This window comes from Filicampus tigris, chromosome 21 (assembly GCF_054856515.1).
Source record: "Filicampus tigris isolate MCC_2025a chromosome 21, RoL_Ftig_1.0, whole genome shotgun sequence".
Classification (NCBI taxonomy): Eukaryota; Metazoa; Chordata; class Actinopteri; order Syngnathiformes; family Syngnathidae; genus Filicampus; species Filicampus tigris.
In genome coordinates this window covers 817,061-841,873 of record NC_141237.1, presented here as the reverse complement: position 1 = coordinate 841,873, position 24,813 = coordinate 817,061, and the positions used below count along the sequence as shown (strand labels likewise).

General features: G+C 40.9%; 2 protein-coding genes across 6 annotated transcripts in view; one reads left to right on the top strand and one right to left on the bottom strand.

Moving 5' to 3' along the window:
- LOC147127049 (regulator of G protein signaling 20-like) overlaps nt 1-24,813 on the top strand; it is a 27,300-nt gene extending 2,487 nt beyond the window's left edge. For 2 of the 5 annotated variants that reach the window (XM_086020710.1, XM_086020712.1), the window contains 6 exons: nt 1,469-4,709; nt 7,382-7,478; nt 21,627-21,805; nt 23,008-23,091; nt 23,157-23,391; nt 23,871-24,813. In XM_086020710.1, the coding sequence (XP_085876836.1) occupies nt 21,651-21,805; nt 23,008-23,091; nt 23,157-23,391; nt 23,871-24,071 (675 nt within the window). In that variant the 5' untranslated portion in view covers nt 1,469-4,709; nt 7,382-7,478; nt 21,627-21,650 and the 3' untranslated portion in view covers nt 24,072-24,813. Of the gene's footprint in view, nt 1-156; nt 4,710-7,381; nt 7,479-20,995; nt 21,222-21,626; nt 21,806-23,007; nt 23,092-23,156; nt 23,392-23,870 lie in introns of those variants that run through there. The other 3 variants (XM_086020711.1, XM_086020709.1, XM_086020708.1) reach the window with 3 other exon arrangements.
- Nucleotides 379-6,902, bottom strand: LOC147127050 (delta-type opioid receptor-like). Its single transcript, XM_086020684.1, has 3 exons — nt 6,506-6,902; nt 3,208-3,560; nt 379-2,488 (listed from the first exon to the last, which is right to left on the bottom strand). The coding sequence occupies exons 1-3, from the start codon at nt 6,898-6,900 to the stop codon at nt 1,956-1,958; spliced, it is 1,281 nt and encodes a 426-aa protein (XP_085876810.1). The 5' UTR covers nt 6,901-6,902; the 3' UTR covers nt 379-1,955.

Below are 24,813 nucleotides of genomic sequence, written 5' to 3'. Positions count from 1 at the left end.
AATGTTTTTACAGAAACATTTTTGCTTTTGTAGATTTTATCCAAGTTAACTAATGAAAATGTTTTTTCATAAACATTTTAGCTTTTGTTATCACGTTCATTTTTGTTAACCATAATAACACTGCATCTCTGTTTACCTTTTGTCTTGTACATGGAGGCGGGATGAAGTCATGTCGACGTATTGTGATGTCACAGTGAGCCAGACGTCCTGAAGTACTTGCTGACGGACTGACTTTAAGAAATAGCCAGGCAGGTTTGACACTTGATCGGCGGGCAGGCAGACACCGCAGAGACCCAAGTATTTGGATCCAAATAAGAAAAATCCATTTTTGTTTAATAGCCACCCATATGTACCTTTAAAATATATTTAATGGGTCAAACAGATAAAGCCGATGTACAGTTGCGAGTGAACAAGCATAGGAACAACAGTGGTAAAATGACAGACATATCCCCAAAATAACCTTACTTTCTTGGCATAGTGTCTCTTGGAAGTTATTTTAATTGCCAAAAAGCTTAAAAATAGCTGCGGAACGGGGACATGTGCTCATGGAATGCCATTCGTTTGCAGTACATTCAAAATCATTTATAACAGAAGTGTCTACCATGCATTTAGCTCACTGTGGGACTAAGATTGACGTGCTACAAGGACAATCGGTATAGGTCAAAACATAACACAGTCATGTTACCATTACACTGTACAGACTCATTGACAATATGCAGACCTTGTAATACCTGAGCCTCTGAGTGGCATTATTATGTCGCCATGCACAGCACACGTAACGGAATTATACACTGTGAAGTCATCAAAGTGGATGACGAAAAGCAAGCCCTCTGTCAAATGTCTACTCCAACACGCTCTCACGAGCCCTCTTGTTCAACATGAAATCTTCTCTTGTCCAAAACATAGTCGTATCTGTTCTCATGCAGGTCATGCTAACTTTTTGTACGTCATATGTACGTGTTGACTCCTGGTTGGATGGTTAGACTACAGGCACATCTGGTCAGAAGTTCCTGCACAAAACAAGTCGTTCTCAAACCGGGGCTCCCGGACCCCCGGGTGTCTACGAGCCGCACGTTGTGGTCCACTATTGAATTGAATTGAAAAATCATGACCTGTGTGCCACGCCAATAAATAATTTGGGTAGTTTTGTGTCATATCACATAATTCTGACATTCCTGCATGAGATTTAGATTATAGTCCTATTCTTTTTTTTTTGAGAAGACAAAACATGATGTTACAAGACTAAAGCTTTGTTGAAATTCATCAAACTGAGGGCCCCCCCCCGGAATGTTGATTTTTAGTCTTGTAGCCCTTGAGAAATAAGATAGCGGGTGGCTTTTCAGTCTGAAAAACACCTCATGTGAGAAAGCCATTAAATGTTGGTACATCTCCAACCAATGTCCACCTGGTCACCATGACGGCGGCCTACATTGAGGTGGTGATGCGGGTGGGTACCAAGTCTCTGTAGTTTTCTATTCCACCCTAGGAGATGGAGGACAGTTCCACTGCCTGCCATGTGGGCTTTAAGTTCTCGTCCGAGTTCTGCGGGGGCAACTCCCTATTCCCGGATGTCTTCTCCTGCCTCAGCCTGGACACTGAAGTCCCTGACGCAGCGCTTAAAGATCTTGTCCAGGAAGGCGTCGAGGACTGGGTTGAGGCTACTGTTGGTGTAGCCCAGAGCCATGCCGAAGAAGTTGGCGGCCAAGAGTTCTTGAGTCGGTGACTAAAAGGTGAATTCCGTTTTGTCTGTTGAGTCTCCTAGCTGAAACCAGGGAACCAAATAAGATGAGTCATGGCTAACCCGAATGACTCAGTGGACCAAATCATCTGAGTCTCCAAGCAATGTCCAACCAGGTCACCATGACAGTCTACATTGCAGTGGTGACGTGGGTGAGACCCAAGTCTTGGGAGTCTTCTTTTTCAGCCTGGGAAATGGAAGACAGTTCCACCGCTAGTCATGTGGGTTTACTATTCTCATGCGGGTTCCTCAGGGGTACAGCGGCCTCCTGCACTGCCTCCAGCGCCGCCTTCCTGCTCCGGGACACCTTCTCCCGCCTTAGCCTGGCTGAGATGCAGAGGTCCTTGAAGCAGCGCTTGAAGTTCTCATCCAGGAAGGCGTATAGGACGGGGTTGAGGCTACTGTTGGTGTAGCCCAGAGCCACGCAGAAGAAGTAGGCGGCCATGATGGCAGTGGTCTCGGGCACACTGGCCAGCGCCTTGACCAGAATGAAGATGTGGATGGGGGTCCAGCACACCACGAAGACGGCTACTACCACCACCACCAGGCGGGTGATGCGGCGCAGGTTTCGGTCCTTCACCCGCGAGCCGGAGAGCATGCGGACCCTCTTGAGCCGGAGGAGCATCAAGGAATAGCACACGGTGATGATCAGAACCGGGACCACGAAGGCAAACACGAACACGCACATCTTCATGAGAGTGTCCCAGTAGACGTACGGCTCGGGGAACTGTAAGGCGCACTCCGTGATGCCTACGAGGGACAATGGCAGAAACCAGAAACATGAAGGAATTAATCATCCATCCAACTGAAATAAGGAAGGATATACCATCACCCTTGCGTATGAAGTGATCAGCCAGTCCTGGAGCTACCAATGTGCCGCGACGCGATGATTCGGTTTAGTCCGAGGCAGATTAAAATGGGATAAAATGATCCCAAATCAGCCATAATCACTTCCTTCGCTCACCAAAACCGGACGAGAATGCTTGGTCCATGCCCCCGAGGTATGAATTGGATTAGCCAATTCTGTTAAGACATCCCGAATCCGTCCCACCCTTCTTCCCTCCCCATCAACCATCCTTGCACCCGGCCTGAACATACAAGTAGCCCCATCCCAGCGTGTGAATGGGACCAGGTCAACCTTGTATGCCGACCATGTTTCAGTCCAGCTAACTGGGCTACGCCAAAACATACGCGCAGGTTATACCCAACGTATACATGCTACCGCATTGTCCATCATCCATTTTCCCCTCACTTCATCCATCAGTTATCCAACCTACCAACAACTATCTGCCTGAATAAACAGTACCCTCTACTATGATCTGGATGATTCTAGCCTAGGACCCTATTCTCAGGGGATATACATTGGACTAGCATTCTCTCCGTCCACCTTCCTTCATGCAGCCATTCATCCGTCCACTTGTACTTTAGCATTAGCATGAGCTCAAACTCGGAGATGTGTTCCAGCTCACCGAGGTTTGTCTGCGTGCCGCCCAGGACAAAGGCGGGAACGCCGGCAGCCGAGGACAGGATCCAGATGCACACGTTGATCACCTTGGCCTTGACGGGGGTTCGCAAGTCCAGCGCCTTGACCGGGTGGCACACGGCCACGTAGCGGTCCACGCTCATCATGGTGAGCGTGAAGATGCTGGTGAACATGTTGTAGTAGTCGATGGCTATGAAGACCTTGCACGGCAACTGGCCGAAGGGCCACGTGTTGAGTAGGTAGTCGGTGCTCTGGAAGGGCATGGTGGTGGTGACCAGGGCGTCGGCCAGGGCCAGGTTGAAGATGTAGATGTTGGTGGCCGTTTTCATCTTGGTGTACCTGCGACCACATGGAGAGTCGCGGAGAGCCGATAACATCTCCACCGCAGCTTGTATTAAACATCAGCTCGCCTCGTGCAATTTGTCCCGATTGCCGGTTCATTACTATGCATTGTACGCTTCTGAGACCCGTTTCACCACTTCGTTAATTGAGGGAAGCGTAATTGCACTAAGTAATGACTTTTTCTCATTTTGCCACACTTTCATCTCTCTTGTTTTTTGTTTTTGTCTTTTTTTTATTAGCGAGGGGCACGTCTTTAGGGTATATAGCAAGCACAGAGAACAAAGCAGTCTTCAAAATGACCTTTACTTTTTCATGACTACCTGAGGCCAAACTATATTATTCACCTTAATAGCATAACGCTATAGCTAAATTATTGATCTCAATGGCTTGCAGGCTCCAGGCAGCATGTGTTTAATTATTGTGACCAAATAAAGCGACCAAGTCATCAATACAACAATTGGCCCAATCGCATTTGTCGCGTCTTACCGCTTTGCTGTATTTGCACCTTTGGAGCTTTTCGTACACGTTTGGTCGTATTTTCTCTTTGGCTTTTTGTAAAATGTCAAATTCAGTTCGTTTCATAAGAACTCCCATTCCTCTGCGTCGTTTGTGATCCGATTCACTTGACTCACTGTTATTCAACCGACTGGAGTGAAGTCAGATAACCAAATCAACTGAGCCAGGAGTGTTTGCAGTGATCTACCGACTCAAATCAGTGAATCAAATGAGGTCGGGGTCACAATTTTCCTGACTTGAGTCAGTGAACCCGATCGTCCGAGTCAATTGTGTTTTCGGTCGGTCTGCGAACTTGTTCCACAGAACCAAATCTTTCGAGTTCTGACCACCTTGAGCCAGTGTACCAAATCATTGGACTCTGCCGCGCTAACTTGAGTCAGTCACCCGATTCAACTGAATCACCCGACTCCACCGTGTTCCTGGTAAGTCTGCAAACTTGTCCCAAGTCACTGGAGTCTGTAGCGTTTCCAGGGCGTCTCGAGTAAGTCACATGATTCAAATGAATCGTCTGTGTCTTAGGTGTTCCTGGTGAGTCTGCCGACTTGAGTCAGTCAACCGTTGACAGCTCATTTGCGTCTGCTGTGTTTCCAGTGTCTACAGTCAATCAGCTCATCGGAGTCTGCAGTTTTTGTGAGTAATCCGCTAACTTGAGTCAGTGAGCTACTGAAAAACAGAGTCCCCAAATGTTTTTAGTCAATCGGCCGACTCGAGTCAGTGGACTAAATCATCCCAGCCCGCGGTGTTTCCGGCGAGTCGGCTAACTTGAGTTAGCCGTCCGATTCACCTGAATCACCTCGGTCGTTTGCGTTTCCATGAGTCGGCCGATTGGCCTTGCGTACTTGTGGCAGCAGTCAGCCAGACGACTCACACGATCCAGGTGAATGGGTGTACAGTTGTTGATGTCTCTTTCCACTTGTCTGTCGGCAATGTTGAACTCAATGTGCCGAACCATTGAGTGCACAGTTAATAGCGCTAAATAGTCCATCTTAATTGGCTCAGTCCAATATAGCAAAGTAAAGACTCGCTGGAAGCAGGTCAACGTCAGCAATCAGGGCCTGCGTGACAACTTTCGAATACCAAGCGTCGCGTAATCAATGTTTAATATAAAGGCATCGATTGGAAGGCGGCCACATTGTCGTTTGAATGAAATGCTCCTCTTCAAGCGCTTATCAAGTCACCGCCGTGGCCAGGCATCGCTTTGGATTGGAGGCCACTCGCTAGCTGCGGCATTTCCGACAGAACATCAAAGCGGATTTGCCGCCTCCACCTGTCGTAAATAAAGGGCCAATGCGGTCCCTCGGAGCTATAATTAATATCATGTTGACCGGGCTGCTGGGAGCTTGTGATTTATGGACGCTTTGTTATTGCTTCGGTGGGGCCACTTCTCTAGTGGGGACGGTGTGTGTGTGTGTGTGGGGGGGGGGGGGTTCATGGGATTCATAAAATGGGAAGCACAGATCAACTGGAGCAATCGATTGCAGCATGTCGCGCATTTAATGCTGAATTAATGACATGGTGAAAGTGAAACTCCACAGCAGGGCAAAATGTTGGGGGGGGGGTTACCTGCGAGGCGTGACGCACCACGGTAAGAAGCATCAGTTCAGGTCACATGTTTTCTATTCAATGTCTCATGCAGGTGGCAAAAGTATCCCAATTTATTACACCTTATCTTATTCATGTATATTTTTAAAAATGATTATTCTGCAATTGGGTTGTGATTTTGAGAACGTAACCGTGCACAAAAACTCACCAAACTTTGCAAACTCATCGGGCCCAGCAAACATTTGATAGTTTAAAGTTGTAAAGTAGCTGTTGGCTATGATTTTTGGAATGTCCAATTTTGGCCCATTTAAAGGAGTCGTCGGATTGACGGTTCATCTGATCGACTGCATACTCGGACATTAAGAGGGATACAAATTTTAAAAAAGAAATCTTGCGTTTCGACGGTATTATATGATGGTGGCGCGGCCTCAACTTTTGCGTTTTATATTTTATTGACCACGACTCCCCTGCCTATAACAATTTTGTAAGAATTACAGCTACTGCTGAGACCACAGTAATACAGGCTGAGAGTTATTGTGTGAGCACAAATGTTTTGTATGAGTTGCACCTAATGTTGTCTCCATGTGAATAGAAAAGAATGGACAGCAGAACATTTAAGGAACATGAAATGCATTTTTTTTTCTTTGGACTTATTCTTATTCTCATAGGGAAACAAAAATAAATAGGACAATACAGATGATATTAGTATTCCACATATGTTTACAAAGTCATTTGTCTGACTGCATATTTGAAATGGACTTGATTTCTTGTCATCCCTGAAAGGAAATGAAAAGGATGTGCTATCCAGTCAATTCTAATAGCAAATGTTCCATTTTTAAGGGGTAGTTGACTTTGAGTCTTTGAGTCGTCACGTGTCTCCCTACCTGATGATGACATACATGACCAGGCAGTTGCCCAGCAGTCCCACCACGAAGACGAGCGAGTAGACGGCGGTGATGACGGGGATGATGGGCGACAAGGCGTCCTGCTCCCATGAGCCCTCGTCGCCGCTGCCGTTGCGGCCCCACGCGGACGCCGACGCCGACGCGTTGCCGGCGGCGGCAGCGGCGGCGGCGGCGGCGGCGGCCGCGCTTGGCGCGTCCCGCGGCGGCCGCTCGAGGAACGTCTCGGCCCAACCGGCGCTTTCCATCTTCCGAACGCAACTCAACTTCTCGCAGAAGCACGCGCACACGCGTCCACTTGCTGTTCGCAGCAAACTTTGGCGACGGGGAGGTGCGGAGACGACGACTCGTGCACGCGCGACGCACACTGGCGACATGCGCGCGCGCTTATGTGGCGAATGAGCGAGCGAGCGGCGGCACGCAGCGACGCGCGCGTTGCTCGGTCTCTTCATTAGGTACACCTGCTCCTGACATCCACTGCGAGAGCCCGAAATATCCTCGCGAGACGAGCCTTCCGTTGAGCGCGCATGTAAATGGTTGGAGTCTTTTGATTTGTCTTTGGCTTGACCTCAGTCACGAGTGGAACAGCCAATGTGATGTCTTATTTTGTGTTACGTGAACGTTTTCACTTGGCAAAGAGGATAATTGGGATGATAACCATAGAACATGAAATGAAATGTAGACCCCCCCCCCAAAAAAAAAAAACTATGCTCCAAATCTCTAAGCATGAAAATGAGGGTAACCACAAGTGCGATGATAACCATAAGTGGGAAATGGAAGCATTTTATTTGTCACCAAAATATGCCTCAGCTCTCCTGAGACTTCACTTGAGTGAGCTGTTGTTGTTTTGCTTTTTAGGGGAGGAGGTGTGACGTAACCATAGAATTGGAAATGAAACCTCCGGCCGCCTTCCCGTTCCCTCAGCCATGACGTGTCTGCCAAGCGTCGTCGCGGGGTGAGTACTTTGACCGCTCGGAATTTTCTTGGTTGTGATGTCATGACAACAAGTTTCCCTGCCTGTCGTTGGGGCACATGCGGGTAAACCCGGGGTTCGGGCTTGGGTTTAGGTTGGGCTTCAGGCTCACAGCTGAGACAACAGAAAGCATATCAAATAATGAATCGACTCCCCCTTGTTGTTTGGAGCGCAATGAAATGTCAGCAAAAGCCTCCCAGAGCATCAGAACTTGATTTGGTGTTCATCGACCGCACTCGGCGATGGCGGCGGCCGCGTTCTGAATCCCATTTCGACCGCGTAAGCAAATTGTTTGCCGTTGGGCGTGCATTTGAGATCGGGTTGACGGTTTCTGGTGGGATTTGAGTTTGCGGCGTATTTGGGCTTCGGAGTGCAGGGATTGGCTGGCTCGGAGTGTGGGAGGAACGGAAATGAATTGCGGTTGGGCCACGTTTCATGGCCGAGCGCCGGAACGGATTTTCCTCCGAGCGTTGCTTAGGGTTTACGTGATCTTTACGCCGTCTTGTAAAAGTCAACGAGCCAGAGTGAGACAAAGTCGCATTTCAAGCGCAAATGAAGTCAGTCGCCAAGCAAGTGTTCAGATCACGTCTCCCCCTGTGGTCGCTTTAAAACAATAGATCAAGTCTTCCAAGGTAAGGGATTATCCAGATTATGTCCAGAGCCTGTCGCCGTGGTTACCGGCAGGCCACGTGACCCGCCGCTTGTGTGGCTTTTGCATAGCAAGTATCCTGAAGACTCTTTTGGCTTGGCCAATCAAAGGGCCAAATGGCGGCGCGAGCACCGTGGCGTCCGCTCGTCCCCATCCGATCACGCCATCGCAACGCCGGACCCATCATGGAGCCCGTGCCAACTGATTGGTGGGGATTTTGATCTGAGGCTTGTCAGCCAATCGGGGGAGAGCCTCCCTGACTAGCGGACCAAAAGCCAAATGTTGGCAAGCGAGCAAGTCGTGCCCTTTGACTGCCGTTTGCCAAACCCTATCGAGGGGCCAACCAAACCGTCGGTTCAGATATTTGACCATATTTCCACTCATCATTTGTGTGGGCGTGCGCCCATGATGTACTGTGCGAGCTGGCGGGAAATGGCAGCCACCGTCCGTGGGCAAAAGCGCCGGCTCAGCACTACGAGATGGATGGCGACGGGATTGCGCGGGCGGGACCGCGATGACGCGCCCTCCTCGCTACGCTTCATCACCGGCAGCAAATGGGAACGGGGGGGGGGGGGCTACTGGAAAGTTTGGGAGGGAAGAGAGTGATATCCTGCCTTCGCTGGGAAAGGCCCAAAACTGTTGGCTCTCATGGTGTAAAAGAGGCTACAGGTGGTGGCATCATCCTGCATTTGCTGTGCTCTGTGTGCAAGTCAAACGCGGCGTATGTGAGAGAAGAGCTCCAGCAATTGGCTGCGTCCTGCATGAAAGACAGAGGTGGATAAATGGCGGGTCTTCAGTAACAGCCCTCTTGCATCTTTTTTTTTTTGTAAAAGACTCAAGTTGTGGTCGATGTCCGCGTTTTGCTGGGTTGTGTGTGAAAGGCAAGTGCGGCCTTTGGGTGATTTGGGGCTGCCATTTGTGGCCATTTTGCCGGACCGCCGCAAAAAGTCCCGTTGCAAAAGGAATCAAGCTGACGTAAAAGAATGCAAGACAATCCCAGGAGAGATTTTTTTGGTGCTCCTTTTGTTGTAGCTTCAAAGCATAAACCACGTGGGAATTTGTCTTTTCTTCCCTTGACATCAATGCGTGGCGCAGCTTTTACCCGTCGCTGCTGCTTCGTCTTCATATTATTATTATTATTATTATTCTTATTATTATTATAAGCATGCCGCAGCAAAACACGCATGGATCATAACAACCCAAGGTTGACTAGTAGGATGAAAAAAAAGACACTTCAAGTGTTTTTACTCTTAGCCAGTGAAAACACTTGAGTGTCTTTTTTTTGGTTGAGTGCAGAAGAAAATATGAAATGCTCGCTCTTTCATTTTTTTTCTGTGTGTGTGTGCGTGAATATGCTGTGAATAATTCAGCAACAAAGGGCAACTTTTTGTCCCGCAGGATGTGATAAGCTCATAAGAGCCGTTGTGACTCGTTTGACTCGATCATTAATGTCAACTTTCTTCTTTTCGCAAGTAGCAACATGTTCAAAATTATATGAGAAATATAAACACTGGTTTGTTTGTTTTTTATTTGTTTTAAATCAGACCATGTGTACTAAGGCGTTTTCAGGAAAAAAAAAACGACCATGTATAGTAAGGCGTTTTTTGCAAAAAAAATAGTAAGGCGTTTTTTGGCGAAAAAAAACGACCATCTATAGTAAGGGTATAGTAAGGCGTTTTTTGGCGAAAAAAAACGACCATCTATAGTAAGGGTATAGTAAGGCGTTTTTTGGCGAAAAAAAACGACCATCTATAGTAAGGGTATAGTAAGGCGTTTTTTGGTGAAAAAAACGACCATGTATATTAAGGCCTTTTTTATGTGAAAAAAGCTGACAATGTATAGTATATGTTTTACAGCACTTTGACTTGCATTTTTATGTATGAAACGTGCTATATAAATAAAATGTGATTGGTTGATTGATTGATTGATTGATTGATTGATTGATTTTAGGAAAAAGAAAAAGACTATGAGATGTCGATGATGTGTAATCATAATTCATTACATCAATCAGTGTTAAATGTGAAAACATGAGATGAACAAGAATTTTAGCTGAAAGCTATCTAAGGCTGGAATTGAACCCTGGTGGTCCATGTCACAGTCCTCTGCTCTAACCGCTCAACTATGGTCATCCTGTAACTGACTGACTGAGTGTTAGCAACATGTTGAATGCATTGAAATCATTCTTAGTGGAACAACTATAATGTGCAGATGGAGATGGGATTCAAATCAGCATTCCTCTGGTTAACGGGCAAGCGACTCTACCAGGTGAGCTAAAGCCAAGACAACAAATCATGTGAAATAATGTTAATTTGTGTTTCACGCGTGGGATTTTGAAAATGTTTTCACGACCATGTATATAAAGGCTTTTTTAAAAAAAGCATTGAAATGATGTGTATTCATATTTCATTGTACTTAGCAATATTAATTGTGAAAATGTGAGATGAACAAGAAGTTTAGCTGGAAACTGTCTAAGGCTGGAATTGAATCCTGGTTATCCATGTCACAGTCAAATGCTCTAACCACTCAACTATGGTAATCTTGTAACTGTGCAAATTTAAGAGCATAAACAAAGTAAAACTCAACATTTACATGTAGCGATGACGTGTAGATGGAGGCGGGATTTAAACCAGCACCTCGAACCTCTGGTCAATGGGCAAGCGACTCAACCAGGTGAGCTAAAGCGAGGACAACAAATCATGTGAAATAATGTTAATATTAATGTTAAAGTCGAATTCTGTCAAGGCGACCATGTACAGTAAGGTGTATTTTTTGGAAAAAAAAACCCCACCACCCACCATGTATAGTAACGACCATGTATCGGGTATAGTAAGGCTTTTTTGGGGGGTGGGGGGGAACGACTATGTATAGTAAGGCGTTTTTTTGGGTAACAAAAACGACCATAGTAAGGGTATCATGAGGCCTTTTTTTTGCAAAAAAACGAACATGTATAGAGGACGTCCACTGACAGTGTAGTGGTACACACGCCTGAGTTGTGTGCGGGCAGTGTGGGATCAATTCCCGCTCAGTGCCCTGCGACTGGCTGGCGACCAGTTCGGGATGTAGTCTGCCTTCGCCCATTGACAGCTGGGATAGGCTCCAGCAACTCCTGCATAGGACAAGCGGTTTGGAAGTTGGTTGGAACATGTATAGTAAGGTGTTTTTTTTTTTTTGCGAAAAAACAACCATGTATAGTAAGCATATACATAGTAGGGAGTTTTTTTTGCGAAAAAACGACCATGTATAGTAATTTTTGCCATAAAAGTAGATCTAGAAAAAAGTTTTTTGCCCTTATAGTAGATCTAGAAAAAAAAGTTTTGGGCTCTTAGATCTAGAAAAAAAACTTTTTTGCTCTTATAGAAGATCTAGAAAAAAAAGTTTTGGGCTTTTGGATCTGGAAAAAAAAGTTTTTTGCTCTTATAGAAGATCTACAAAAAAACCTTTTTTGCTCTTATAGAAGATCTAGAAAAAAAGTTTTGGGCTCTAATTTCTAGAAAAAACAAACACTTTTTCGCTCTTAAAGAAGATTTAGAAAAAAAGTTTTGGGCTCTAATTTCTAGAAAAAAAACACTTTTTTGCTCTTTTAAGAAGATCTAGAAAACATTTTTTTTGCTCTTATTGAAGATCTAGAATAAAAGTTTTGGGCTCTAATATCTAGAAAAAAAAACTTTTTTGCTCTTTTAAGAAGATCTAGAAAAATAGTTTTGGGCTCTAATATCTAGAAAAAAAAACACTTTTTCGCTCTTAAAGAAGATCTAGAAAAAAAAGTTTTGGGCTCTTGGATCTAGAAAAAAAGTGTTTTTGCTCTTATAGAAGATCTAGAAAAAAAACTTTTTTGCTCTTATAGAAGATCCAGAAAAATAGTTTTGGGCTCTAATATCTAGAAAAAAAAACACTTTTTCGCTCTTAAAGGAGATCTAGAAAAAAAAGTTTTGGGCTCTAATTTCTAGAAAAAAAACACTTTTTCGCTCTTATAGAAGATCTAGAAAAAAAGGTTTTGGGCTCTAATTTCTAGAAAAAAAACACTTTTGCTCTTATAGAAGATCTAGAAAAAATAGTTTTTTTCCTCTCATTGAAGCTCTAGAAAAAAAGTTTTGGGCTCTAATATCTAGAAAAAAAAAACACTTTTTTACTCTTTTAAGAAGATCTAGAAAAATAGTTTTGGGCTCCAATATCTAGAAAAAAAAAACACTTTTTCGCTCTTAAAGAAGATCTAGAAAAAAAAGTTTTGGGCTCTTGGATCTAGAAAAAAAAGTGTTTTTGCTCTTATAGAAGATCTAGAAAAAAAGGTTTTGGGCTCTAATTTCTAGAAAAAAAACACTTTTGCTCTTATAGAAGATCTAGAAAAAATAGTTTTTTTCCTCTCATTGAAGCTCTAGAAAAAAAGTTTTGGGCTCTAATATCTAGAAAAAAAAAACACTTTTTTACTCTTTTAAGAAGATCTAGAAAAATAGTTTTGGGCTCTAATATCTAGAAAAAAAAACACTTTTTCGCTCTTAAAGAAGATCTAGAAAAAAAAGTTTTGGGCTCTTGGATCTAGAAAAAAAAGTGTTTTTGCTCTTATAGAAGATCTAGAAAAAAACTTTTTTGCCCTTAGAAGATCTAGAAAAATAGTTTTGGGCTCTAATATCTAAAAAAAACCCCACTTTTTCGCTCTTAAAGGAGATCTAGAAAAAAAAGTTTTGGGCTCTAATATCTAGAAAAAAAAACACTTTTTCACTCTTAAAGGAGATTTAGAAAAAAGTTTTGGGCTCTAATTTCTAGAAAAAAACACTCTTTTGCTCTTTTAGGAAGATCTAGAAAAAATTTCTTTTGCTCTTATTGAAGATCTAGAATAAAAGTTTTGGGCTCTAATATCTAGAAAAAAAACACTTTTTCGCTCTTAAAGGAGATTTAGAAAAAAAAGTTTTGGGCTCTAATTTCTAGAAAAAAAACACTTTTTTGCTCTTTTAAGAAGATCTAGAAAACATTTTTTTTGCTCTTATTGAAGATCTAGAATAAAAGTTTTGGGCTCTAATATCTAGAAAAAAAATTTTTTTTTGCTCTTTTAAGAAGATCTAGAAAAATAGTTTTGGGCTCTAATATCTAGGAAAAAAAACACTTTTTCGCTCTTAAAGAAGATCTAGAAAAAAAAGTTTTGGGCTCTTGGATCTAGAAAAAAAGTGTTTTTGCTCTTATAGAAGATCTAGAAAAAAACCTTTTTTGCCCTTATAGTAGATCTAGAAAAATAGTTTTGGGCTCTAATATCTAGAAAAAAACCCACTTTTTCGCTCTTAAAGGAGATCTAGAAAAAAAAGTTTTGGGCTCTAATATCTAGAAAAAAAAAACACTTTTTCACTCTTAAAGGAGATTTAGAAAAAAGTTTTGGGCTCTAATTTCTAGAAAAAAACACTCTTTTGCTCTTTTAGGAAGATCTAGAAAAAATTTCTTTTGCTCTTATTGAAGATCTAGAATAAAAGTTTTGGGCTCTAATATCTAGAAAAAAAACCTTTTTTGCTCTTTTAAGAAGATCTAGAAAAATAGTTTTGGGCTCTAATATCTAGAAAAAAAACACTTTTTCGCTCTTAAAGAAGATCTAGAAAAAAAAGTTTTGGGCTCTAATATCTAGAAAAAAACCCACTTTTTCGCTCTTAAAGGAGATCTAGAAAAAAAAGTTTTGGGCTCTAATTTCTAGAAAAAAAACAATTTTTTGGTCTTATAGAAGATCTAGAAAAAAAGGTTTTAGGCTCTAATTTCTAGAAAAAAAAAACTTTTGCTCTTATAGAAGATCTAGAAAAAATAGTTTTTTTCCTCTCATTGAAGCTCTAGAAAAAAAGTTTTGGGCTCTAATATCTAGAAAAAAACACTTTTTTGCTCTTTAAGGAGATCTAGAAAAAAAAGTTTTGGGCTCTAATTTCTAGAAAAAAAACACTTTTTCACTCTTAAAGAAGATCTAGAAAAATAGTTTTGGGCTCTAATATCTAGAAAAAAAAACACTTTTTCACTCTTAAAGAAGATCTAGAAAAAAAAGTTTTGGGCTCTTGGATCTAGAAAAAAACCTTTTTTGCCCTTATAGAAGATCTAGAAAAATAGTTTTGGGCTCTAATATCTAAAAAAAAAAACACTTTTTCGCTCTTAAAGGAGATTTAGAAAAAAAGTTTTGGGCTCTAATTTCTAGAAAAAAAACACTTTTTTGCTCTTTTAAGAAGATCTAGAAAAAAATTTTTTTTGCTCTTATTGAAGATCTAGAAAAAAAGTTTTGGGCTTTAATATCTAGAAAAAAAAACTTTTTTGCTCTTTTAAGAAAATCTAGAAAAATAGTTTTGGGCTCTAATATCTAGAAAAAAAACACTTTTTCGCTCTTAAAGAAGATCTAGAAAAAAAGTTTTGGGCTCTTGGATCTAGAAAAAAAACTTTTTTGCTCTTATAGAAGATCCAGAAAAAATAGTTTTGGGCTCTAATATCTAGAAAAAAACCCACTTTTTCGCTCTTAAAGGAGATCTAGAAAAAAAGTTTTGGGCTCTAATTTCTAGAAAAAAAACACTTTTTTGGTCTTATAGAAGATCTAGAAAAAAAGGTTTTAGGCTCTAATTTCTAGAAAAAAAACACTTTTGCTCTTATAGAAGATCTAGAAAAAATAGTTTTTTTCCTCTCATTGAAGCTCTAGAAAAAAAGTTTTGGGCTCTAATATCTAGAAAAAAACCCTTTTTTACTCTTTAAAGAAGATCTAGAAAAATAGTTTTGGGCTCTAATATCTAGAAAAAAAACCACTTTTTCGCTCTTAAAGAAGATCTAGAAAAAAAAGTTTTGGGCTCTTGGATCTAGAAAAAAAAGTGTTTTTGCTCTTATAGAAGATCTAGAAAAAAACTTTTTTGCCCTTATAGAAGATCTAGAAAAATAGTTTTGGGCTCTAATATCTAAAAAAAAAACACTTTTTCGCTCTTAAAGGAGATTTAGAAAAAAAAGTTTTGGGCTCTAATTTCTAGAAATAAAACACTTTTTTGCTCTTTTAAGAAGATCTAGAAAACATTTTTTTTGCTCTTATTGAAGATCTAGAATAAAAGTTTTGGGCTCTAATATCTAGAAAAAAAAACTTTTTTGCTCTTTTAAGAAGATCTAGAAAAATAGTTTTGGGCTCTAATATCTAGAAAAAAAACTTTTTTTCGCTCTTAAAGAAGATCTAGAAAAAATAGTTTTTTTCCTCTCATTGAAGCTCTAGAAAAAAAGTTTTGGGCTCTAATATCTAGAAAAAAAACCTTTTTTACTCTTTAAAGAGGATCTAGAAAAATAGTTTTGGGCTCTAATTTCTAGAAAAAAAACACTTTTTCGCTCTTATAGAAGATCTAGAAAAAAAGGTTTTGGGCTCTAATTTCTAGAAAAAAAACACTTTTGCTCTTATAGAAGATCTAGAAAAAATAGTTTTTTTCCTCTTATTGAAGCTCTAGAAAAAAAGTTTTGGGCTCTAATATCTAGAAAAAAACACTTTTTTGCTCTTTTAAGAAGATCTAGAAAAAAAGTTTTGGGCTCTAATATCTAGAAAAAAAAACACTTTTTCGCTCTTTTAAGAAGATCTAGAAAATTTTTTTATTGCTCTTATTGAATATCTAGAAAAATAGTTTTGGGCTCTAATATCTAGAAAAAAAAACACTTTTTTGCTCTTTTAAGAAGATCTAGAAATTTTTTTTATTGCGCTTATTGAATATCTAGAAAAATAGTTTTGGGCTCTAATTTCTAGAAAAAATACACTTTTTCGCTCTTATTGAAGATTTAGAAAAAAAGGTTTTGGGCTCTAATTTCTAGAAAAAAAAACTTTTGCTCTTATAGAAGATCTAGAAAAAATAGTTTTGGGCTCTAATATCTAGAAAAAAAAACTTTTTTACTCTTTTAAGAAGATCTAGAAAAATAGTTTTGGGCTCTAATATCTAGGAAAAAAAACACTTTTTCGCGCTTAAAGAAGATTTAGAAAAAAAAGTTTTGGGCTCTAATTTCTAGAAAAAAACCCACTTTTTTGCTCTTTTAAGAAGATCTAGAAAAATTTTTTTTTGCTCTTATTGAATATCTAGAAAAAAAGTTTTGGGCTCTAATATCTAGAAAAAAAAACTTTTTTGCTCTTTTAAGAAGATCTAGAAAAATAGTTTTGGGCTCTAATTTCTAGAAAAAAAACACTTTTTCGCTCTTATAGAAGATCTAGAAAAAAAGGTTTTGGGCTCTAATTTCTAGAAAAAAAAACTTTTGCTCTTATAGAAGATCTAGAAAAAATAGTTTTTTTCCTCTTATTGAAGCTCTAGAAAAAAAGTTTTGGCTCTAATATCTAGAAAAAAAAACTTTTTTACTCTTTTAAGAAGATCTAGAAAAAAAGTTTTGGGCTCTAATATCTAGGAAAAAAAACACTTTTTCGCTCTTAAAGAAGATCTAGAAAAATAGTTTTGGGCTCTAATATCTAGAAAAAAAAACACTTTTTCACTCTTAAAGAAGATCTAGAAAAAAAAGTTTTGGGCTCTTGGATCTAGAAAAAAATTTTTTTTGCTCTTATAGAAGATCTAGAAAAAAACCTTTTTTGCCCTTATAGAAGATCTAGAAAAATAGTTTTGGGCTCTAATATCTAAAAAAAAAAACACTTTTTCGCTCTTAAAGGAGATTTAGAAAAAAAGTTTTGGGCTCTAATTTCTAGAAAAAAAACACTTTTTTGCTCTTTTAAGAAGATCTAGAAAAAAATTTTTTTTGCTCTTATTGAAGATCTAGAAAAAAAGTTTTGGGCTTTAATATCTAGAAAAAAAAACTTTTTTGCTCTTTTAAGAAGATCTAGAAAAATAGTTTTGGGCTCTAATTTCTAGAAAAAAAACACTTTTTCGCTCTTATAGAAGATCTAGAAAAAAAAGTTTTTTTCCTCTTATTGAAGCTCTAGAAAAAAAGTTTTGGGCTCTAATATCTAGAAAAAAAAACTTTTTTGCTCTTTTAAGAAGATCTAGAAAAATAGTTTTGGGCTCTAATTTCTAGAAAAAAAACACTTTTTCGCTCTTATAGAAGATCTAGAAAAAAAGGTTTTGGGCTCTAATTTCTAGAAAAAAAACACTTTTGCTCTTATAGAAGATCAAGAAAAAATAGTTTTTTTCCTCTTATTGAAGCTCTAGAAAAAAAGTTTTGGGCTCTAATATCTAGAAAAAAAAACTTTTTTGCTCTTTTAAGAAGATCTAGAAAAATAGTTTTGGGCTCTAATATCTAGAAAAAAAAACACTTTTTCGCTCTTAAAGAAGATCTAGAAAAAAAAGTTTTGGGCTCTTGGATCTAGAAAAAAAGTGTTTTTGCTCTTATAGAAGATCTAGAAAAATAGTTTTGGGCTCTAATATCTAGAAAAAAAAACACTTTTTCGCTCTTAAAGGAGATCTAGAAAAAAAAGTTTTGGGCTCTAATTTCTAGAAAAAAAAACTTTTGCTCTTATAGAAGATCTAGAAAAAATCGTTTTTTTCCTCTCATTGAAGCTCTAGAAAAAAAGTTTTGGGCTCTAATATCTAGAAAAAAAGACTTTTTTGCTCTTTTAAGAAGATCTAGAAAAATAGTTTTGGGCTCTAATATCTAGAAAAAAAAAACACTTTTTCGCTCTTAAAGAAGATCTAGAAAAAAAAGTTTTGGGCTCTTGGATCTAGAAAAAAAGTGTTTTTGCTCTTATAGAAGATCTAGAAAAATAGTTTTGGGCTCTAATATCTAGAAAAAAAAAACTTTTTCGCTCTTAAAGGAGATCTAGAAAAAAAAGTTTTGGGCTCTAATATCTAGAAAAAAACCCACTTTTTCGCTCTTAAAGGAGATCTGGAAAAAAAAGTTTTGGGCTCTAATTTCTAGAAAAAAAACACTTTTTCGCTCTTATAGAAGATCTAGAAAAAAAGGTTTTGGGCTCTAATTTCTAGAAAAAAAAAACTTTTGCTCTTATAGAAGATCTAGAAAAAATAGTTTTGGGCTCTTGGATCTAGAAAAAAATTTTTTTTTGCTCTTATAGAAGATCTAGAAAAAAACCTTTTTCGCCCTTATAGAAGATCTAGAAAAATAGTTTTGGGCTCTAATATCTAGAAAAAAAAAACACTTTTTCACTCTTATAGAAGATCTAGAAAAAAAAGTTTTGGGCTCTTGGATCTAGAAAAAAAGTGTTTTTGCTCTTATAGAAGATCTAGAAAAAAAACTATTTTGCCCTTATAGAAGATCTAGAAAAATAGTTTTGGGCTCTAATATCTAAAAAAAAAAAAACACTTTTTCGCTCTTAAAGGAGATCTAGAAAAAAAGTTTTGGGCTCTAATTTCTAGAAAAAAAAAACTTTTTTGCTCTTTTAAGAAGATCTAGAAAAAAATTTTTTTGCTCTTATTGAAGATCTAGAATAACAGTTTTGGGCTCTAATATCTAGAAAAAAAACTTTTTTGCTCTTTTAAGAAGATCTAGAAAAATAGTTTTGGGCTCCAATATCTAGAAAAAAAAAACACTTTTTCGCTCTTAAAGAAGATCTAGAAAAAAAAGTTTTGGGCTCTTGGATCTAGAAAAAAAGTGTTTTTGCTCTTATAGAAGATCTAGAAAAAAACCTTTTTTGCTCTTATAGAAGATCTAGAAAAATAGTTTTGGGCTCTAATATCTAGAAAAAAAAACACTTTTTCGCTCTTAAAGGAGATCTAGAAAAAAAAGTTTTGGGCTCTAATTTCTAGAAAAAAAAACTTTTGCTCTTATAGAAGATCTAGAAAAAATCGTTTTTTTCCTCTCATTGAAGCTCTAGAAAAAAAGTTTTGGGCTCTAATATCTAGAAAAAAAGACTTTTTTGCTCTTTTAAGAAGATCTAGAAAAATAGTTTTGGGCTCTAATATCTAGAAAAAAAAACACTTTTTCGCTCTTAAAGAAGATCTAGAAAAAAAGTTTTGGGCTCTTGGATCTAGAAAAAAAAAGTTTTTTGCTCTTATAGAAGATCTAGAAAAAACTTTTTTGCTCTTATGTAGGATCTAGAAAAAATTGTTTTGGGCTCTTAGATCTAGAAAAAAAAGTTTTTTGCTCTTATCGACGGTCTAGAAAAAAGTTTTGGGCTCTAAGTTCTAGAAAAAAAAGTTTTTTGCTCTTATAGAAGATCTAGAAAAACACATTGTTTTGCCCTTGTGTAGACCTAGAAAAAAGTTTTTTGCTCTTAGATCTAGAAAACAAAAAGGTTTCTGCCCTTATTGTAGATCTACTATACGTGGTCTTTCATTTTTTTCCACAAAAAAAACCCCACCTTACTCAACGTGATCGGGGTTATTTTCCCCCAAAAACTCCTTACTATACATGATCTATTTTTTTCCCCAAAAAAGGCACACATGGTCGTATTGATTTATTCATTCATTTATTTAAATTGCCTCACTTTGCTCAATGACCCAACCTGGGTTGTGGTTTCAAGTGAAGTCGCGTTGGGCGGAAGAGTATTCCATAATTCTGTTCTTTAAAACCTCTCCCACGCGGCGGTCACCATATGTTGTGGGTGGAGGATGAACGCTGTGTGTGCGCTCGTCTCTGTGGGGCCATCACAGTGATGGAAGGCCCACAAACACGTGCGGCCATGTTGAGTTTGGGCGATCAGCGGCTTCAAGTCTCCCTCCAATGAAGTTGATTGCTGCGCTTGTACACTTGCTAAGCTGACATGCACGCATGCGAGCAAGGTGGATTTATTGGCGTATTTTAAGCGCAGGCTGGTACATCTTGGCCATGTTTTATGGCAGCGGCCATTTTGGCATCTTGTGCCTAACAAGCTGCTGTGCATTATTAATGGCCGCCCGCTCCCGGAAGGCAAGAAATATCGCCGTGATAAGATAGCAATAGCTTGTCTTTGTTTTCTCTTTCTCCTTTTTGTTGTTGTTGTTTTTGGGGTTTTTTTATGATGAGTTTTTGGGGGCAATTTAAGTGCCAGAGGCCACGTGAGGGCTAAATTGAAATCCGGTTCTGGGTTGATGCTTTGGGTCCCTGCTAGCAACTATTACTGAATTATTACAGCCGGCAATCACTGTTTAGGTAAGGTTGCAAGCCCGGAGGCCAAGTGCAAAAATTTGCAAATAATGACCGTCTGCCACCTATAAATAATTATTTGAATAGGTGAAAACCCAAAATATAGCCCAAAGTTTGATCCCACAACACTTTCATAAAATGGGGCAAACAGACGAAAAAGTAACCAGAAGTACACCATAAAAATATACCAATTACTACTTTCCTATTAGTGATTTAATTGTTTTCTACTCATTGATGTACACACAGCGACTGAGCGCTGCCATGAATGGCAAAAGTCCTCAAGTAGTTGCCCGCACATGCCACAAGACGGTGGCAAAGCCATTTGCCTCATTGAAAGTGCTCAACCACGGCACCAATATGCTGCCACAGAACCATTTTGAATGCCAATGAAGCTCCTCAACTGACTCTGACAGATGTTCCTTGGCTCCAAGACGCCACGAGATGGCGCCAAAGCAATAAGGCCTGGGCTGACAAAAAATCCAATAACAGATGACAGGTTTCAAAATCAAATTTGCCACGCTTAACTTCAAATATTTGGGCCATCACTGGATGGATACAATATCAGCTAGCTATTCTGACAAGCTAACCATCAAAAGCTAGAGCAAGCTTGCGTGGATGGATGGACGAATGGATGAGAGTCTTACTAGCATGGTAAGAAACATAGCTCTGGAAGATTTGTCAAGCTCCATTATGCTAGCTAACAAGCATGCTAAGAAAGAAACAAGTACTTGGTTTCTTCCTTAAAAACATGAGCACAAGCCACCAAATAACATCTTTCTCGTGCCAGTGGACGACGATCGAACCCTTCTTGAGCCGACTGCAAGAAGTCACAACTTGGTTTGGGCGCGGAGCTTTACTGCCCTCTGGTGGCCGCCGACTCTATTGCGCCAAAAACTCACACGCACGCGCCTTCTTTCGCTTGTTATAATGTCTTGTATTTGAAAAGGAAATACTCATCATACTCATCATAGTTTTAGTCAGTTGAGTTCTATTGATGCGACGGGTAAACAGTTGCCCCCTCCGGTTTGCGCATGCGCGTCAGAACCCCCCGTCCCCCGCTGCAAAATCTGCACCTGCATTCTGGCATTCATGGTGACACGGTGAGTACATACGAGGGGGCTTATTTGCAACATTTTTTTTATATTTGCGCTTGTAGGGGTTGATGAAGATTGTTCGCTTGCTTGCGTGCGCGCGCGCGACTTTCTTTCCTGTGTGGGATGCTGCGTGGGTTCCTTACTCGTATTTGTATGCAATGCGATGCGAATGCGCGGCAATGCGAATCCTAATCTTTCGGGCGGCGTGCATGTTCATGAAGGGGTGCCAGAGGCAGATGGATGCTGCCCTGTCGCCAGGCTCAGTGACAAAAAGGAGGCTGCATTCATTCACCGAATGAACGGTGGGGGTGGGGGTGGGGGTGGGGTGGGGTGGGGTTGGCTTGGCTTGGCTTGGCTGTTGCAGATGTGACTAATATTGCACGGTCGTCGGGCGGTGTTGCTCGCGTGCAGTTCACGGGCTCGGAGCGGCCGGAGATGCGCAAGAGGCAGCAGATGCAGGTGCACCGGGAAGCCGCCGCCGCCGCCGCCTACCTGCACGCCCGACACGACCGCCGCGCCATGGCCGACGCCCCCGGAAACGCCTCCAACGCCTGCTGCTTCTGCTGGTGCTGCTGCTGCAGCTGCTCCTGGTAAGCAAAAACATACAAACCAAAACAGGACCGGGCCAATCTGCCAGCAGGGAAAAAAGGTCATGAAACGTTCACTTATTGTAATAGTCAAATATCACCTGCTCTTTTCTATTCCTATTATCCACTGTGAACTGAATCATAATGATAATGAATTGTTTTATCAATTAACAACCCATGCTCATTTATTTGTAATGTTAATGTAATTAGAATCAACAAATGGTTTAATGACAATCTTTGAAAGCATTCAATTTAACTTACTCGTCACCATTTTAAATTCTGTTAAATAAGCCATGCTTGATTTATGTTACAATTTACTTTTCTCTGTAATATGAAAACAAACAATGCTCTTATATTTATCCATAATTAAATGGCGTGTACCATTTTCCCCATGGAATAAGGTGAAAGTGGAAAAACCAAAGTTAACTAACAAGCTAAAGCAAAACGACTCACCCTCGGGAAGACGTAATTCATGTTAACTGCTCATGTTCAAACGCAGAATTACTTGGCAAGCTCATTTGCCCACAAGATGTTAGCCATTATGCCAATTATATTAGCCGCATCGGCTCTAAAATGACTCGACCGATGTAACGGATCCTAAATGTGGGGCAGTAGCTCAGAAGTTGCTAGCCACCATGCTAATCACGTTAGCATCGGCTGGCTGAAACGCATGTATGCAATTGAGCTACTTCATGAGTGTGTTTGAAGTTCTGGGTGCGAGTCAAATGTGTTTTGGAATCACGGAGCGCTGACTTGCATCCTTGAGGGAGGTCTGAGTGATTGTTTTCGGTCCCGCAAGGCGCATCTTAATTGCTGCGCCGTTCCCGAGCGGGACGGCAGAAGCAATTAGTGCCGGTGTCAGGTGCCGTGTTCATTTTAATGACGTGTCTTCTTGCGCGGCGTTCCCCGGGGAACACGCCCCGCGACTGTTGCCATTTACCAATACGCCGCCATCCGTCCCTCGAATGGGAACGATGAAGTGCGCCCTCTCAACCCTCTTCTGCGTTTGTTGTGGTTTTCTGTGTTGGGAGCCAAGCATCTCAACAACCAATCACGCTAATCCACGTCCCCTTGTGCCCAAATGTTTGCGGGCATCTCCGTAAGCAGGCGCGAGCTTGGCGTTCCCCATGGCGTGTCCTTCCTCTTCAAGGGCAACTAAACCCAGACAATTTGGAGTCGGGTGACCGACGTTTCCTTTGTTGCAGCCTAACTGTTCGAGGCGAGGACGAGACGCTCCAGAGGTCCACTTGCGATCGCAGGACGGACGCCGCGAACAACTGCGAAGAGAGGTAAGAGCCACTTGGGAAGTACGCGGAGCTCACGGCTGGTCTGACGCCATCTTGCGGTGCGGAAGGCCCAGGCCCACGCTGGAGGACGCTCGGTCCTGGACGGCGTCCTTCGAGAAGGTGATGAAGAGCGCGGCGGGGCGCGGCTGCTTCCGCCAGTTCCTGCGCACCGAGTTCAGCGAGGAGAACATGATGTTCTGGCTGGCCTGCGAGGAGCTCAAGAAGGAGACCAACAAGACGGTGGTGGAGGACAAAGTGCGGCAAATATACGAGGACTTCATCTCCATCCTCTCTCCGAAGGAGGTAAACCAAACCCTGCGTGCGCCGCGCTCGTCACCGGTCGCCAGCTACTCGCTCACCCTGATGCGCTTATGCCATCTTTCAAGCTCCTTGAGGCTTTTTTTTTTTTTTTTTTTTTCCCCCCCTCAACCCTCAAGGACCACCGTAGCTCTCGCACAAAACCAACAATGGCCTTTTCGAGGGCCTCCATACGCCTGAAAACTCGCCAACTTTTGCAGATATGTAACCTGGTGAAAAAGAATGTACAGAATCAGTCAAAGGCACAAACATTACAACGTACGTCACCGATCGCATGATGACACTCCAATTTTACACACGTTACGTACGTGGAAGCTAGACGATAATGATGATGTCACGGACCGTGTTACGCGTCACGTTAAGGACCGTTCTGCGACATTACGGAAGCCGAAGCTACGGACGCTGACGTTACAGAACTTATGGACGATAACGCTCCGGACTTTACTGACGTTTTTTCCCCGCAGGTCAGCCTGGACTCGCGCGTGCGCGACATGATCAACCGCAACATGCTGGAGCCCACCTCGCACACCTTCGACGACGCCCAGCAGCAGATCTACACGCTGATGCAGAGAGACTCGTACCCGCGCTACATCAACTCCGCCGCCTACGCCGATCTGCTCAAGAGCCTGGAGGAGCCGCCGCCAACGCCGCCTCCAAAGCCATAGAAGACTCACTATTAGCTTTAAAAAAAATATTTTAAAAAGAAAAAAACACAAAAGAGAGAAACAAAAGAAAGAAAAGCGGCATGCGTCCCAAGGAAGGTCCTGTTGTCCGACCCGCATCCACGGCTAGCCCACAAATGTCTATTTTTCTACACTCCCTAGCGCTTGACGTTGCACTTTTCTACCTTGTTTCCAGAAGGGGCCAGCGCGGCATTTCGCTATCTTAAAGGTCGATCGGGAGCCATAAAAACATAGTAACGGTTCATTTTGACACCAATTTAGATGACGGAAAGTGCCTTTGGGACAACATCTTCTACACGGGGCACATTTCCAGTACATCCCGACCGGTGCCACATCTGACTTTGGTGCTTTTCAGCTCTTCTCCAGCTTTCACTTCTGGATATAATAATACAGTTAATATATACGTAGGTCGATGTATACATCACTGTATCTCTCTCTCTCTCTTCATACATATACATATATATATATATATATATATGTATCTATGAAGAGAGAGATAGATACAGTACCTATATATAGCAATACAGATATACTTATATCGATATAGTTCTATCTGTAAACACATCTGCCGTGGATTTCAATACTGTGATAGGCGTCATTTTCACTGAGGAAAGACGACGTGAAAACATGGCCACCGCTATAGTTGTATTTGTGTATCAGGGCAAAATGTTTGTGTGGAAGCAGTTCAATAAAAGCACAATCATGTTTTGATTGGCCCGCTTCA

What these genes read in the sequence shown, in the direction of transcription:
- LOC147127050 (XM_086020684.1), bottom strand. Translation starts at nt 6,900, where the DNA reads ATGTCGCCAGTGTGCGTCGCGCGTGCACGAGTCGTCGTCTCCGCACCT. An exon ending in GTCATGTATGTCATCATCAG is followed by an intron (nt 3,561 to 6,505) that starts GTAGGGAGACAC and finishes ATGTGGTCGCAG; the next exon opens with GTACACCAAGATGAAAACGG. An exon ending in CGGCACGCAGACAAACCTCG is followed by an intron (nt 2,489 to 3,207) that starts GTGAGCTGGAAC and finishes TGTCCCTCGTAG; the next exon opens with GCATCACGGAGTGCGCCTTA.